The 17573-nt window shown below is 46.6% G+C and overlaps 1 protein-coding gene across 3 annotated transcripts; it reads right to left on the bottom strand.

Annotated features, from left to right (window-relative positions):
• Positions 1-3057: 3057 nt before the first annotated feature.
• Positions 3058-14924, bottom strand: CHTOP (chromatin target of PRMT1). 3 transcript variants are annotated; one of them, XM_033174439.1, is made up of 6 exons: positions 14730-14924; positions 13016-13096; positions 8522-8672; positions 6838-7024; positions 5260-5397; positions 3058-4195 (listed from the first exon to the last, which is right to left on the bottom strand). In XM_033174439.1, exons 2-6 carry the CDS (start codon positions 13078-13080, stop codon positions 3993-3995), a joined length of 744 nt encoding a protein of 247 aa, XP_033030330.1. In that variant the 5' UTR covers positions 13081-13096; positions 14730-14924; the 3' UTR covers positions 3058-3992. The 3 variants fall into 3 exon arrangements, with proteins under 3 accessions (XP_033030330.1, XP_033030328.1, XP_033030329.1); XM_033174437.1 differs by having other exon boundaries at positions 6838-7021; positions 14730-14863; XM_033174438.1 differs by lacking the exons at positions 13016-13096; positions 14730-14924 and adding an exon at positions 12782-13009.
• Positions 14925-17573: the final 2649 nt, after the last annotated feature.

Below are 17573 nucleotides of genomic sequence, written 5' to 3'. Positions count from 1 at the left end.
AGTAAAAGCTTTTGTTTTGGGTTGTACCATTCTTCTTCCGCAGAAAGGGGTGTGTGCGTTTATTTGAGACTTTGCGAGCTCTGCAACTGATGCAAATATATAGCAATACCCCTCCCCACCCCTCACCCTGGTGACTTCTGTTTCAGTGTATCTGAAGAAGTGTGCATGCACACGAAAGCTCATACCAATAACAAACTTAGTTGGTCTCCAAGGTGCTACTGGAAGGAATTTTTGTTGTTGTTGTTGCAAATATATATATCCGGCTTCTCAGCTCAAGGAACTGGCTTGAGGCTTATTCTTCTGACCGATGAAAGCATATAAATGTCATGAAATAGAAAATAAACCCTGAACCACACGCACCATTTTACATGTCAACTACTAAATTAAAATCCCTGGGCAGAAAAGGAACCTTGTCTTAAGTTCTTGAAAGCAAGGCAAGACATATGTGCTGGTAGTTCAGGTCATGACAAGGGGACAGGTTTTTGAAGGTGTTTTCTCTGGAGGCTAGCTGCAAGGCTCCAAGAGACCTGCATAGGAAGCTGCAATGTTGAGCTACCAGTCCTCATGGTCCTGAACGATCAAGGTGTGTGTGTGTTAGAGGCAAAGGAAGATGCTTCAGAGAGCCAAACTGTTGGTTCATCTAGGTTTAGCACCATCTACACTGCGGTTTCCCAAACTTGGGTATCCAGCTGTTTTTGGACTACAACTCCCATCATCCCTCGCTAGGACGCGTGGTCAGGGATGATGGGAACTGTAGTCCAAAAACAGCTGGCGAACCAAGTTTGGGAAACACTGGTCTACACCGCCAGTGGCCGAGGATTTCAAACAAGGGTTATTTTCCCAGTGCTACCTGGAGATTGAAGCTGGGCCCTGCTGCATGCAAAGCAGATGCTCTACCATTGAGCTACTTCCCCTACTGTGCTGCATCAGTAACACTCCTTGCTCAACACCTCTTTAGATTGCAGGATGCTACCAAAATAAAAACATGGGTTGCATTTTTGCATGACAAGCACCAAAGTGGCCAGGCAAAAAAAAAAAAAAAAAAGAGCAAGCATTAATGGGGTGTTCTTCCAAATTTCCAGAGGGCAGCAGATACCATCCCCTCTGCAAACATCTCACAACTGGCTAATTCTGAACAAGAGATTCCCCATGGATCAGCAGTGTCCCCACACATAATCACAGGCTTGCACCCCACTGCATAACCACTTGTCTCTTACCTGTGTCTCTGGTCTTCCCATCTTAGGCTGTACTCTTTTCATTCATACCCTCAAAGCTCCTTCAAATTTAATGGTGGATGGAAAACAAAGGCTTTGGGAAAACAGTCGAGGTGCGTAACTAAGCAGAGTGGCTGCTAAAGAACTTTCCTATGGTCCCTTTGCTGGTATCAATAGGCAAAGAAATATTTGAACAGCTTATATTTACACTAGAGGGGGTACCACTGACTCCAAATATGAGATACTGATAACGTATCTTGTGTTTCACATTCTAGGCTCTCTGTTTTGCAAGTCTCAAAACTCCAGAGATGAACCATTATTATAATTTTGGAGGAATTTCCAGAGGGCCAAGTGTGTTAAGGGATTCTTCGTTTTTCTGCAGCCACCCAAGGGTCTTGTGGCACAGATGCAGCTAACAAAAGTAGACTTGAGTGCAGAAGAAATCTGTTAAAATCGTTTGTTTTAGGTACTCTGGAGAGAAGCAGGTGGCTCGTATCTAAATTTGACTTATGTACAAATCCATCCATTTCTGCATCTTTTCCTCCGTTTCAGACACTAGAAACAAGCTGGGGGACAGATGCTTAAGTTCCAAAACAATGCCCATCTCTATGCTTAGGGACCCAGAGCCAAGGTTGTTTCAGAAATGGTAAAAGGGTTGTGGCAATCATCTTGCTTTCAGGCCGAGGGAGCTGACATTTGTCCACACACAGCTTTCCGGGTCATGTGGCCAGCATGACTAAACCGCTTCTGGCGCAACGGAACACCGTGACGGAAACCAGAGCCCATGGAAATGCCATTTACCTTCCCACTGCCGCGTCTATTTATCTACTTGCACTGGCATGCTTTTGAACTGCTAGGTTGGCAGGAGCTGGGACAGAGCAGCGGGAGCTCACTTTGTTGTGGGGATTCCAACTGCCGACCTTCCTGCGGCTGCTCTTAACATTGTGGAGTTTTCTCCAGAGAGGTTAAATTGGCTATGTGTTTGTTATCCCTCTCTGTTTAGACAGGCCTTTAGAAATTCATGCAGACAAAGCTGATCACTCGGCTGCAAATTTTATTTTAGTGGCTGGTTTTCAGTATGTTGTAATGTACAGGTGAAACTCAAAAAATTAGACTATCGTGGAAAAGTCCATTTATGTAAGCAATTGTTTTCATTAGCTACTGGAGTTTAATATATGAGATAGACTCATGACATGCAAAGTGAGATATGTCAAGCCTTTGCTTGTTATAACTGTGATGATTATGGCGTACAGCTGATGAAAACCCCAAAGTTGAAATTGTTAATTTGGGGTTCTTGTCACCTGTATGCCATAATCATCACAATTATAACAAATAAAGGCTTGACATATCTCGCTTTGCATGTCATGAGTCTATCTCATGTATTAGTTTCACCTTTTAAGTTGAATTACTGAAAGAAATGAACCTTTCCACGGTATTCTAATTTTTTGAGTTTCACCTGTATATTCATTATTGTTTTAACTAGTGTGTTTTTATTATTGTTTTATCCTGTATTCGTAATTGATGTATTTTAAATGCCGCAAGCAGGATACAAATATATTAAATGAAATTAATAGATCAATGCATTTCCTGCAGAACACACTGGCAAAGCAGATCCCTCCTCCCATCCGGTGGGTTAACTTTGGCAGGTGTGTAGGACTGCCCATCTATCAGTCAGCTGACACCCGCATGATATGAGATGATAGGCAGGTAGGTGCCCCATCTACCTATTAAAAGATGACCAAAAAGGTCATAGTAGTGGCTTATTCAATTTACTGTAAGTTTCCAACAACAGTCCCCGCACCAGCAAAAAGCATAACAAAACAAGACAAAGGCATTTTCTTTTCTTTTCCCTGCAATTGTTTCTTACGGTAAACCAGAAAATACAAGATGCCGTTCAAAACCAGAACAGAACAGTTGAGCTCACAAGACACTGGGCAGCAAATAAGAGAAAAGCATCTGCCTTCCTAGTGTCTTCAAACACACATACAAACAAAATACCAACCAGCAGGCTGGCCAGAAGAGCATAAACATAAAAATGAAAAGTTTGCTGCCATTGTTTATTATTATCTTAAAAAAACAAAAACAAAAACAAAACTGCTTTCGGCCACAACAGGTTTGGTGAATTAAACAATAGTTGGGCCTGATCCTTTTTGTGGGGGGAATGGAGGAAGGAGAGGGGCAGGGAAGGAAAAACTCCACTGATTTGTGCTCACCATATATAAAAGTCACAGAATTATTTGTTGGGCCTGGGGTGTGGACGTAAGCAGAAACATCAGAAAGGAAGTATGGGATTCAGCATCACTGTGCATGAGCAGCCACCTTGAAATCCAACTCTTACAGCAGCTGTAGCTGCCGAGACTGCAATTTATAAGCACCTGAGACCTTCTGTCTACAGCAAGGTCAACTTTTTTTAAGGGGGTGGGTTGAGGAGGATAGGAGAGGAAGGGGGACAATCATGCATGTAATGTCCTGTTGAGGAGCTTCAAGATGATGCCATCTACAGACAGCAGGTCAGTCACATTTGTTTTCTGAAGTCGTTTAAGAAGTGTGTGTGCGCGCATGTAGATATCAACACACACAATTATCTCCCGCCCGCCAGTTTCATACAACGCAAGAGTATCAAAATGCAAGAGAAACCCGTGAAAGGTATTGTCTCCTACCCCTCCCCACACCGTCAGGGCGGCTGTTGCCGGCCGTGGCTTACAGGAGAGGGGTTGGGTGGGGAAGGACCAGCGCACAGAACACACAACCTCAGCGAGTGTCTACAGCAAGGGTGGGTCAGTCGTTGGCTTCGGGGTCTGTCTGGGCCATGTAGGCGTCCAGTTCGGCATCCAGGTGTCCTTTCGTTTTTGACATGTACGCGTCAAGCTGGTTGTCGAGCTGCTCCTTGGTCAGGGCGGGGCGGGGGGCCCCTCTGCCTCGCCCCCGGCCTCTCCCACGGCTGCCGAAGCCGCCTCGTCCCCGGCCCACCATGCCACGACCTGGGTGGAAAGGAGGAGGAGGAGGAAAGGATTAGGCACTGCACCCCTGGAGCTCAGCTGCCTCCTCTTCTAGGATAAAGTTCAAACCGCCCCGCCTCCTGCCCCACAGCCTCTACGGTGCAAAAGATGCCTAAAATGCGATCGGAGGGCTGCTGTCAATCAGAGTAGACACAGGAAGCTTCCTTTGACTGCACCAGACTATTGGTCCATCTAGTTAACTCAGTATTGCCTAGACCAGGGTTTCCCAAACTTGGGTCTCCAGCTCTTTTTGGACTACAGTTCCTATCATCCCTGACTACTTGCTCTTCTAGCTACAGATGATGGGAGTTGTAGCCCCAAAACAGCTGAGGACCCAAGTTTGGGAAACCCTGGTCTATACTGATTGGCAGGGGCTCTCCAGTGTTTGAGGAAGGGGATATTCCCAGCCCTTCCTGGATGCCAGTGATTGAACCTTGGATCTTTTGCATTCACAGATGATGCTCGATCACTGAGTTATGGCTCGTCTCCTAAAGATAAAGTAAGACCCCAGCTCTTAGTTTTCCCGATTAAATGGCTGATTCTAGTCCTCATAGAAAACTGCCTCGTGTTGCATAATGATGTTTGCCTATCTCACAGAGGCAGTGGCTCTCTTGGGTTTCAATGTTTTTCCTGCGTGTGCTTTTAACGTTTTTTTGTTTTTCCTACTTAATTCCAAGTCGCTTCGAAATACTTTGGTGTAAAAAGCGGCAAATGAATATAACTGACCTCTCCTGTGCTGTGGTTTTCAAACATGCAGTTAATCTACTGTATATTTTTGGAAAGCTGTTTTGTTTCTTCGCTAAGCATTTAGATGCCTCTTAAGATACCGCAACCAAATTTGGCATGCCGGTTCCTGAGGTTGACGGAGCAGGTTTTCATCTTAAGTTTGGAAACAGTTGGATGCCATGCTGAATCAAGATGGCAGACTAAACCTTTTCAGTACGGTACTGATGTTTTCACTTCTTAGAATTTCTCTGCAATGCCAGGTACGAGGCTGCAGGAATAAAATGAAAGTGAGTGTAACGTCCCAAGTTGGTTGTGCTCACCTCTGCCGCCAATGCCACCCCGGCCCATGGCTCCTCTGCCAAGCCCGCCTCTGCCAAGCCCACCCCGTCCTCTAAGGCCTCCTCTTCTCAGGCCCATTCGAGCAGCTATGCCACGTCCTCCCCGAAGTAAACCCTGTCCTTTAAAGGGGAAGAGAGAGAGAGAGAGAGAGACAGTCAACCATCAGTTGAGCTTTTCAAGAAAAGGTCTTGCCAGCAAACTCAGGCTATTTCTGCACTACAGGTCTCCTTTCAAATTCTACAGTGGCTTAATAATCATGGTGTCTCCAAAGCACATTTTGCCTGAGAATTCTCTTTTGAATCCCAGCCCCTTCACTGGTTGTCGGCTTCCCATTTCAAAAAAAGTTGCAACAGCCCAGGTAACTTATTTGAAAAAAAGAAGAAGCAGCTGCTGTTATGCCAAAATGCGCTATGGCAGATGTGGGGAGGCTTTGCGGCCTTAGAGTTGTTGTTGGACTCCCAAGTCAGGGATGATGGGAGTCATAGCTGAAAGTTCACCACCCATTACCTATGGGTTTCAAAGCTTACCAGCCTCGTTTTCCATTTCCCAGGCTTCTCTCTGCAACTGCAGAAGCTAGGAACTTAAAACTTTAAAAACAGAGCTTATTCCAGGATAGCAAACTTAGCTGAAGAGAAGCAGAGCTCTGCTAAAGGCGGCTGAGACTTTGGTAATTTGGCGCCCTGAACAAGGACAAAAGTGCCCCCCCAATATCTTATTTTAATAATACTTCTTTTTGGTACAGTTGCTTTTTTATGGATCTTAGTAAATACAGATGTGTGTGTGTACATGTGTATGTATGTGTATATAATAATAATAATAATAATAATAATAATAATAATAATAATAAGCCCCCTTGGTTGTCCTAAACCTGGCACTGGGAAACTGTTTCATCTGTTGGGGGGCAGGCTCCCAAAGTTTCTCTTTCCTCAACTCCTTGCTCTCCCACCCTCTCTCAAGTTTGCACCAAGTATACTAAATCCACTGAAGTCATGCCATGCAGTCAGACTCATGTAGATTAACATGTGGACTATATCAAAGTTTATGTACTGAGAACCCAAACTGGGGGGGGGGGCAGAGCACACAGCAAACAGGCTGTGTGAAGCATGGACATCAGTTCTGCCCCCCCCCCACAATAGTATTCTTGTTCACCAGAGCTATCTTGGGGGGATGTCAAGTGATATGTGGCAAGTAAAGTTTGGGGAGCCTCAGGTCTGGGGGCTGAATGTGGCCCTCAAGGTCTCCTCTGTCTGGCCCTTGGAACTCTCCAAGGCCCCACCCCTCACGGGCCCTGCTTCACACCCTCTCCTTGAGTGTTTTTGCCTGGCTGGGATGTGCCTTTGAACTCTGACCATGCCTCTCTGGGTGGAGGATGGAGAAGGGCATGCAAGTGCATGTGTAGAAGTAGCCTATGGTACAAAGGTAAAATTGGCCTTAGTTGCTCCACCCATTGTTCCTCCTTGCCCTGCCTTCTTGGAAGGGTACCCAGAAGGATTGCTGCCTCCAGACAGAAAACGGTGCCCCCTCCCATCCTTAGTGAACTAATTTTTTGACACACTCACCTCGGAGGGGAATTCCTCCCCGTAGCAACGCTCTAGCGCCACGCCCGCCACGCATGGCTCCTCGGGGCAAGCCTCTCTGACCCATGGGCAAGCCTCGGCCCCCTAGCGCACCCCGGGCCAGGGGTCCCGCCGGCCGGCCTAAACGTGCCTGGATGTTGCTCTTCCCCAGGCGTTGCTTCAGGCTCTTCTGGAAGAAGAGAGTGTTAGACAGGAAAACGTCGCACACAAACAAGCAGCCAGCAACTGGCACGGAAGGGCAGGCGCAAGCTGCTTGAGATGGGAATAATGGGGAAAAAAAGAGAGAGGGTCACACGTGGTCACCACGGCTCTTGGTTCAATGCAGGAAAGGCATGGGGAAGAAAAAGGGTGAAGCAACATGGTTTGTTTTGAGGAGGGAATGAAGATGTGCCCAGAACATTTTGAGAGATATGCTGCATTTTTTATTTTAAATACCATTACATTAAAACTTATGAAATGGTCTTATCACATCAGCAGCCCAGTGTATAATGGATTATTATGTGAACGGCTGTAAATATACGAAATATTGAACATGGTTCTCCAGCTCTCACAACAGTCACCTGGTAGCTCATGAAATCATACCAAGGTACATCCTAACTAGGTCTGACAAAGGGAAAGGAGAGGACCACAGATGCACCCTGAGATGAATCAGAGCCACCTTTTGCAAGTAGGGGATGGCCATGCCTCTTTCAGGAAGCAGCACCCATTCAGGACTCTACTGCATTTTAGTTCCTGCCCTATGTTCTCATTTAAAAAGGGCCATTTCACACAAGTCGTCCAATGGAGCAGCACCTGCTACACACGCGTCACGGCTGCCTGCGCCACCCTGGGTCCCAAATGTAGATGGAGACTAAAGCTACACAGGGGGGGGAAACGACTGCATGACCAAACCCAGCACCCTGGTCCTCTGAGGCCCAAACTCAGAAGGACAAACTCTCCCAGAATGGGCTTTCGGTCACAAGCCTGTAATCTTCAGGGGCCTACCACAGCGAGGTGCCAGGGAACCTCCTCTGCTGTAGCTAAGTCCCTGAGATCAACCCTTCTTGCTTTAACCTTACGCAGCACAATTACATAGAAGGCCATTTTCTGTTTCTGGGATGACATGCAATCGGTCTTGTTTTTTGTGTGGTTGCATTTGTGGTTTCTTTTTTGTTATTTTTTACACAACGAATACAAGTAGTAAACAAATAATGGGTACGTCTATGTGGTGCCTTCCAGATCTGTCATCAACTACAGCTCCCATCACACACCCTCCATCACTGACTGAGCTGGGACTGGTGCAAGTTGCCACCCATAAACAGGTGGAGGGCACCAGGTTAGCAATCCCTATATGGTGATCCTTGCTATGCAAGAGCCCTGATGGATCAGACCACCTGGACAAAGGGTTATTTCCAAGAAGGCAGCAGGAGGTGTCGTGGGACGTGGCTCACCAGCAGGAACATCGACCAAAGATTTGCATAAGGAGAGCCTTGCTGGGTCAGGCCAATGGCCCATCTAGCCCACAATCCTAATCTCACACGAGGACCACGCTGTGGGAAGCCTGCAAGCAGGGTCCTGTGGTTTCCAGAAGCTGGTATCCACCTATCACATCCCGCCTGTTTTTCCCACCCAAAGGAAGCCCCCGGCTGCCAAGGCTCCATCGCTGGCTCTCCTGCCCCTCTCTCACCTGCTTGAGCTTTAACGCAGCCTGCACAGAAGGTCTGTTCTCCATCTGCTGGGCCAGCCTCCTGTTCCGGGCACTGGCTAGCTGTTGCTGCTGCATGGTGGCTCGAATGTTCACGGGGATCGGCTGTTTGTTCTTCAGCATATTAGTAAAGCTTCAAGGTCGAACAAAACGGGTGTTTAAACAAAAGCTTGTCATTACAAAAGCATCTCAACTGGCATTTCATGGCCCTTAAGAGCGGGCGGCCGCGGCCCACTTTTTTTTTTAAACGCCAACAACGTGGTACACATTTTAATTTATCGCAGGTTAACGAGCTACAGACTTTTCCTCGTTTTCCAGAAGACGTGCAAGGACAGGACATTCAAAAGGGTGCGGATTAGTGCAGTATATTTAAAACAGAAGTGATTTTAAAAATAATAATAATCAAATTTCATGTGATCTCAAAATGAAGAAGCAGCAAAGATGGAAAAAGCACACAAAGCAGTTAAGCAAGATGGAGAGAAAGGTGAAGGGAAAACAGTGCTGGTTGCAAATGGACTGACTCAATTGGCCAGCAAAGGGAGGCTAAGAGAGAAATTGCCAAATCAGGCTGCGTTGAACCACTAGGTCATCTTGAAGCTACAACGGAACACTTCTCCCCATGGGAACCAGCCCAGGCCCTGCGGTCTTCATCTGAAGCACTTCTCAGAGTGCCCCACCTGAGGGAGGTGCGCAGGGTGGTCACACAAGAACAGGCCTTTTCTAGTGGTCCCATTCTGCCACCTGCTGGTCCCAGGCAGACATGCCTGATGCCACCCTTACCAATCTTTAGGCATCAGGCCAATACTTTTTAACTTGACCAGGCCTTTGATTAATTAATGTTGCGGTCTGTGGCAGTGCTCAGCTTTAAGCAGGGCAGGTAGGCCTTGGTCCTTATTTATAATATGTTGCTATATTTTGTATGGTTCATGGTTTCAGAATCCCCCTCCCTCCCGGGGGTTTACATTGCTTTTATAAGTTGTATTTCACCTTGTCAAGCTGCTCTGATACTTGCTATATAAAATGACTGATACAATAAATAAATTATTATTATTATTATTATTATACAATGCTCCAAAGATCGCAAAATTAAAGAACCAGCCCTATATTTAATCTCTCCCCTGGCAGCCACAGGCAAAGAGCACTTTTAGGGAGGTGCATGTGCCGGAGGGATGGGGGGCTGAGAGGTGAGAGCTACTAGTTTCTTAGCAAGCTAGTCACTTTCATCAGCTTATTTATGAGGGACCTAAGAAATGGCACCTGTGCCCCCCAGAACTACAGCCCCAGAGGTTTCTAATACCATGGCAAAAATGCTCTTAACGCCGTTCCAATTCTGATGGCAATTTCCATCTTTTGAACACATAAGGGAACACACACTCAGCTTTATGGTACTAGCATAGTGCTAGATTTGCACCTGATCCAAACAAGGGTTGGATCCAGATTCTGAAAGGCTGCTGCTGCTCAAAAACAAGGTTTTTCAGCTCTCCCTTTATGGGCCTGAGGACTTCTACCAAGCAGCACCCTAAACCATGAGACACAAGGGGCTGCCAGCTAGAAAGAAACCAGTCATTGGCGGGAAACGTTTTCTGCTCATGCCAGGGGCATTCAAACCCTATGAGTAAGGATCTCAAACAGCACACAGGATGTGCTTTCAAAGTCAAGTTTAGACCTGGCTCCAGAAATGGTTTCTTTAGCAAATAACTTGCCGTGCTGGCTGGGGCTAGTGAAACTCGGGAGCCCAACTGAAGCTGGAGGGGCCACAGGTTTTCCCCACATGGAGACTCCTCTTCCCACCAACAACTCCATGCCCTGGCAGGTGCAGGGACAGAGCGAGGAATCGGAGCCTGCTGCCCAATCTAGGCCCAAGGTCAAATGCAGACAGGACAAGGACACACTGGTGAGCAACTGTTAAAAATGAGTCATAAATCAATCACATTATGGGAGGGGTATTTCTAGGACTAAGGTGAAACTATGAAGCTCCCTTGCTATATTTGCTTTTGGTTTTCTAGATGTCGTTTAAGTAATATTGTGATGTTTATAGTATTGAAATGTGGAGTTTTTTTCTATGTTATTATAGTTGTTATTGTTTGCCAAGTAGTTATTGTAAAAATAGTCTTTGTAGCATTTGTTTGCAATGAGTTTCCGTTTTCTTTGTTATAAGCCACTCTGAGCATGATTTTTTTGTGGAAAAGCGGCATAGAAGTGAATTGAGTGACTGAATGAAAAGAAACGGATTTTCTCTAGGCAAGGACCTCGCCCCTTTCCACGTCTATGATGCCACTCACCCTGCCAAGTTAGCAAGGGCTCAATATCAAATACAGTAGTACTAATACAACCTTCAAAATACGATGGGAAGCAGCTACCCCTTGATGGTGGAGCCCAACCTCGTTGGTGAAGCCTTCTAATAAATCCAAAATATGAGAGCATGCCACTAACATACAGGAAGCCCCCTACAGTGTGGTGTGGCATGAGCACTGGTTCCCCAATTGAGGAGTCAGGCATGGGAGAGATAGCCACAAGTGCAAACCTGATGCTATGGAATAGAGCAGAGCTTTCCAAACTTTTCAAGTTGGTGACACACTTTTTGGACATGCATCATTTCGCAACAGAGTAATTCAGTTTTACTAGCAAACTGGAGGTTAAACTAACCCCTTCCCAGCTCCGGGAGGAGCACGGGGAACATTCACACGATACACTGCAGCTGACACACGAACATGTCGCGACACACAGTTTGGAAAGCTCTGGAATAGAGTCTACAGCAGGTGTGGGGAACCACTGGCCCTCCAGATGTTACTGACTCCAGGTTCCATCAGCTCCAGCAAGCATGGCCAACAGCCGGGGTTATGGGAGTTGTAGTCCAGCAACATCTAGAGGGCACTAGGATTCACGACCCCCAGGGTTTGACAAAACTCACACAGCTACTACAATTTTGAGAAGGGGCAAGAAATCCAAAAAAATTCAAATGGAAAGTTAGAATTCATTTTCTGAATGCCGAAAGGCATGATTCCCACTCCTGGTCTACAGCATAGCTAGCAGGCTCCTCTGATTGTTCAGAAAGGCCGCAAACCCTATTGCCTGTGTGTGTGTATTCCTATCCAATAATGCCATAATGCTATGAAGATTTACTTGGAAGTGCACTTGATTGAGCAAAGTGGGACTTACCGGTAATTCCAAATAAGCTTATGTAGGACTGCACTGTTTATTAAATAGTATTCTGCAGATCGCCAAAGGACTATCCCTACAACCTCAAAGAATGGCTGACGAAAACTTAATAGACACAAATGAAATGCCAATCCAAGAACTGGAGATATGCTATTCAGCAACATGGCTGTAAAAAGGCACAATTAATTCTATAACAGAATAGACATTATGTAAGGCTAGAAATATATATATATATATTTTGCAATTGTAATGTCATGCATTTATATCAAAGGTGGGGGGAACCCATGGTCCTCCTGGCGTTGTTTGACTGCAACTCCTTGTCCACTGAGCAGGCTGGCTGGGGCGGCTGGGGAACTGGAAGTCCAGCAACACCTGGAGGGTGACAGGTTCCCCATCCCTCAATAAAAGAGCAGCTGACTGTGAGTTGTATGGTCTCCTCAGAGCAGACCTACTGAAATTAATGGACAGAATGGATGGAGATGCCCAACTGTTTCAAGGGACCAATTCCAAGTACAACTAATATTGGAACCACCCCTACAGAGCAGCTCAAGGAGTTTCTCAGATAATCCAAGCCCGCCATACCTCTGTAAACTAGATCCCTCTTCTCTTGGCCTGCCATTGAAACCAGCTGTGTTTCCCAGAGAGATGACCAGGTTTTAAGATTACAACCCTCTTAACTGAGACAAAGAAAACAAGGGCCACACAAAGCAAGCACCACCTATTAGTTGGAAATTTTACATTTAGGAATGCACTGGAGAGGAGAGGGAGAAGAAAAAGGAAAGAGAAGAGAAGGCATGCAGAGGGCAAAGGAAGCAGATGGTGAATGGAGCGGAGCACTTGCCTCTTACAAGGTCCAAGGACTGTGGCCAAGGAGCCTTCGGGCTGATCAGAGCGGCCAGCTGCCTGCCTCTTACAGGCCAGACCACACAAGGATGTGTGTCCGCCTTGGACACCGCAGCAAAGCCTCCTGCAGCTTAGGTCACATGCTACCGCACTGCAGGCGTCACCTATATAATGTGAACACATGTGGAAGAAAAAAAGGAGGGTGCGAGGTTTTCCTTAGAACACATCCCACCAGATTACCGTTTTCAGCTTTATCATCAGACAGACAATTTTGGCCCTTTTAACCTTGTGTACCATCGCTTGCTGTGGGATATAAGGCAGAAGTAAAGCTGCCCCCTGCTTCTCTGCATCTGGATAGGTTAAAAGCAGGGCAAGGACCATGTTGGCTCTGGATACCGAACACAGTGATAATTAAGCAAAAATAAAAATTAAAAAAAAATCTTATGAGCTGAAGTTGGCCGTTGGGCTCCTCACCGCTCGTTGAGGGACATCTTGGTGGTGCTCTTAAGCACGACTTTCGGCGCTGCCTGCGCGGCCATCTCAGGTCCCCAGAATCTGCAAAAGAAGAAGATAGGGCCAGTTCAGAAAAAAAGAAAAAACATTAACTGTTGCTAAAGGAAGGGCTTCTTCACACAGCTCACAGCTAAATGTTGGAATTCACCAAGAGACAGCTATGGCCACTAACCTGGCTGGCTTTAAAGGAGGATTGGAGAAATTAATGGGGGATAAAGGCTATTGCTGGATACTAGCCATGATGGCTATGCTCTGTTTTCATGGTCAGAGGCAGTAATGCTTCTGAATACCAGCCCTGGGAACTGAAGGAGGGGAAAGCACTCTTGCACTCGGGCCCTGCTTTTTGCTATGGCCACTATGAGAACAAGTGGAAGGACTACATGGGTCTTTGGCCTGATCCAGCAGGCTCTTATGTTCTGGGAAGCAGGGAGTTCACTGGTCCTCTTGCCAGTAACAGAGCATCTGCCTCACAGTCAGTCTCATGGAACTTTCCCCCCTCTTTTCTTCAATACAATTATGGAGGAGAAGGCTATCAATGGCTACCGCCCGCCTGAGCCTGTCTTCACATGCAGGGTAAGTTCCTAACTCACTGAGGATTTGAGACCTATCGTTGACCCTCGCCTAGTTTAGTTGGCCAGTCAAATTCATTTCCCAGAAGGAGCACGATTTAATCCGACCCCCATGGCAGCATGTCACCCAAAGCTCAACAACTTTGGGGTAAAATTGTAAAAAAAAGCTCAACAACTTCAATCCTAAAAGAAGCGCAACAGCTTTGGTCGGCCCTCACGCATGTTCACTTCATCAAATCTGGCCCTTTTTGAAAAAAGTTTGGGCAGCCCTGGACTAGGACCTGGGAGCCCAGAGTTCTAGTCCCTGCTAAGCCACGAAGCTCATTGGGTGACTTTAGGCCAATCACGGTCTCTCAGCCCAACCTACCTCACAGGGTCATTGAGAGACCAAATTGGGGTGGGGTGAGGAACCAAGTTCACCACCTTGGCTAAAAGGTGGGATATAAATGTAATAAATAACAATAAATAAGGGAAGGCAGGGTAGAGCCAACATCAAGAGTGATTTTACACGTTTTTTTTTTTTTTTAAAGCAGGAATTCAGGGGAACGGAGTTCCCTGACCTTTTAAAAATTAAATATTTATTATTATTTTTTGGTCTGGCGGGGCTGGTATGGATATATACCCAATGCCTCAGCCAAAAATCCACCTATATCTGTAATCAATAAATTTGAGTCCATTTCTAATCCAGATCCTTGTCTGCTTTAGTTGATTAATCACATCTTACATTTAGCCACTGCCCGGGGTGTGTGTGTCGGTACCGCAACTGGGCCCACAATAAACAAACTTCGCGGTAACTTCCCCCACCTCTCTCCCCCCCCCCCCATAAAAAAGCACTGATTTTACAGGAGACCCATTCATTCATTCATTCATTCTGGAGAGAAGGGAACGGATGCATGGGAATGCGCTGGAGTCGCCCCGCCCACCACAGAACCCCGTTGCATCCGGGCTTTCCCCAGCTGCTCGCCAGGGTTCGGAACCGGTCACGTGTGCAGCAGGGGCGAATGCCTCCCCCCCCACCCGGCGCGGCCTGCTGGAACGCGCCAACGGTCCTTGAGGCCCCGCCCCCTCCGCGCGCGGCCTACACGGCCAACGGTCCCCCCACTCACCGTCGGGGGCGAGGCTCGCTCTGCTCTGTCTGCGGCTCCGGCGGGGCCAGTGGAGGCGGCGGGAGGCTCCGCTCAGGCTTAGCCCGGCCTCCCCCGTCAGGAGCCCCAAACGCAAAGATGGTGGCGGTGGTTTGTTCCCCCCTCCGCTTCCCCTCCTTCTCCAACCTCCCGTCGTCTCTCACTCGGGAGGACGACGACGGCAGCGGCGGCGGCGCCGACTCTCTTTCACTTCAGCCGCTCGGAGCCTTCCTCGCTTCCAAATTCCCCTTCAGAAAGGAGCCCGGCAAAATGGCGGAGCTTTTTTTTTTTTGAAATATATATATAAATAAGCCTGGGGCTGCGCACGCGTCAAGCAGCGGCCGCGCGTGCGTCAGCAGGTTGAGGCTAGGCTTCCTTTCTGCGCATGCGTGCAGAAACGTATTCTCCGGATGGGAGGAGGGACACGGAGCGGCACCGTGGTTACGTCTCGCAGAAAGAGAGAGAGAGAGAAGGCGGGCTCCGACGTGTTACGTAGAGTCGCTTTCTGAATGGTTGGAGCAGAGCGAGGGGCGTGGCTCTGCCGGGGGATGGGGACGCTCATTCTTAAGAGGGGAAGCTTTTTTTGTGAATGGATGGAGTTGGTCTAGAAGCGGGCGCGGTTTAAAGCGGCGCGGCTGCTTTTAAGTGTGAGGGGGTTGATCATTCTGAGATATGTTTCGGAGCGAGGCCTGCATACAGTGAGTTGAGGTTTGTGCATAAGAACAGAAGGTGTTTCCTGTTGGAGTAGGTCAATGGCCCATCTGAGTCATAGAATCTCAGAATTGTTGAATTGGAAGGGACGACGAAGACCATCTGGTCCAATCCCCTGAAATGCAGGAATATTTTGCCCAATCTTTTGCTCAACCCACAACCCTGAGATTAAGAATTTCATGCTTTACCGATTGAGTTACCTAGCATCCTGGTCTCACAGTGGCCACCCAGAATGGCCTCAGTAGGAAGCCTGCACGCAGGACCTGAGCACAACAGCACATACCCTGCTGAGGTTTGATGCTGCTAGGCTGCCTATCTGTGCATGAATACTGTACAGCAACTGGTATTCAGATACACCCTGCCTCCGAGGGTGGAGGTAGAACAGACCCATCCTGGCTATTAGCCATGGAAAACCTTATTCTCCATGAATTTCTCTAATCCTCTTTCAAGGCCATCCAAATTGGTGTCCGCTGTTACATCTTGTGGGAGCACATTTCATAGTTTTAGCCATGTGCTGTGTGAAGGAGGACTTCCTTTTGTCTGTCCTGAGTCTTTTTTAGCTTCTCAAACACATGGGCCTTTTCTATGCTAGGGGAAATTGGGAACTCTGAAAGCGTTTTAGGAGAGGATATTTTAAAGGCCCAAAAGCTTATATTCCCACACTTTACATCCCTGCCTGTTTTGTGGTTTTAAATCTCTGCTGGGGCTCTCTCACCATAGAATACCTGTCCGAAACCTGGATCTGTGTGTCCAGGGAATTATTTTATTATACCATATCTATTATCCTTTAAAACCAACAGTGTATGCAGTCCATAATCTTATGCACCTCTATCATGTCTCCCCAACTTTAGTTACAGGTAGGTAGCTGTGTTGGTCTGCCATAGTCAAAACAAAATAAAATAAAAAATTCCTTCCAGTAGCACCTTAGAGACCAACTAAGTTTGTTCTTGGTATGAGCTTTCGTGTGCATGCACACTTCTTCAGACACAAAAGCTCATACCAAGAACAAACTTAGTTGGTCTCTAAGGTGCTACTGGAAGGAATTTTTTATTTTATTTTGTTTCCCCAACTTTACTTGCCTTTCCCCCCTAAACTAAAAGCACCCTAAATGTAACCTTTCCTAGTAGAGGAGTTGCTTCATCCCCTTGATCATTTGGGTTGTTCTTTTCTGAAACTTTCCCAGCTTTACAATATCCCTTTTATGAGTAAAAATGCTTAGGATCAAGACGTATCATTTATTTGGTTGTATTTATTGGTTGACCACAAGGTGGCAGTCCTCTACAGTCATCAGAGAGATGCTCTTCCACTCCCAGGTGAAGGTTTTCTTCACTTCCTGCAGATCCTATCCAGGTTTCCTCAGAAGTAAATCTCACTGAATTTAATGAGATTAATTCCCACAGTGTGCATTGTAGCCTTACAGCACTATTTTGTATAAGTCTTCTCAGAAGTCAGTCCCTCACCTTTGTGGAAAATTGGGTAGGATTGCAGCTTTGAAGATGGAAGGTGCTGAAAAATCTTGGGCGCAATACATGAGTCAGCCAATCCCTTGCTGCAGTGAACAGTTCTCTGGTTTTGCTTTTTTATAGTAAAGTTAGAGCTGCAACAAAGTTTAATCAATTTTGAGTAACAAAAAAGTACCATATGTGTGTGTGTGTTAATATATATTAATCGGGACACCTTTTTAGATGATTTTTAAAGCATCAAAGAGCAGTTTGGATAAGTTTGTAATGTATCCTGGAAGGATGTTGTTAATCACCTATGAAACAATATCTTTATTTTCAGTGACTAAGGTCACAGAGATACTGGTTTACTCTGTTATGTTAGTCACATACACATAACCTTCCTCCACGACCACACACACACACACACACAAATTATGCAGGCTAGCGCAGCAGAAACATTGCTCAATCTACTTGACAGAAGGCTGGTAAAAAGAAAAAGCCCCTACAAGGCTTGTAGCCAACATTTCCATGCTGGTTGAAGAGTGGGCTTCTAACTAAAATATTTTTGCAGGCCAGTAAAATTAATGGCAGGCTAGTGACATTCATGGGCATATTTATCTTAAGAACACTGGCAGCATCAGTTGGTGTTGCCAGCGCTAGAAGTGAAATTGAT

The sequence above is a fragment of the Lacerta agilis genome, chromosome 17 (assembly GCF_009819535.1).
Source record: "Lacerta agilis isolate rLacAgi1 chromosome 17, rLacAgi1.pri, whole genome shotgun sequence".
Taxonomy (NCBI): Eukaryota; Metazoa; Chordata; class Lepidosauria; order Squamata; family Lacertidae; genus Lacerta; species Lacerta agilis.
Note: the sequence above shows the minus strand (reverse complement) of the source record. Positions and strands in the feature narration are given on the sequence as shown.

Coding starts and splice junctions, on each gene's coding strand:
- CHTOP (XM_033174439.1), bottom strand. CDS start 13,080: ATGGCCGCGCAGGCAGCGCCGAAAGTCGTGCTTAAGAGCACCACCAAG. Junction 8,673..13,015: donor AAGATGTCCCTCAACGAGCG/GTGAGGAGCCCA, acceptor TCGACCTTGAAG/CTTTACTAATATGCTGAAGA. Junction 4,196..5,259: donor GGGTGGCATTGGCGGCAGAG/GTGAGCACAACC, acceptor CTTTCCACCCAG/GTCGTGGCATGGTGGGCCGG.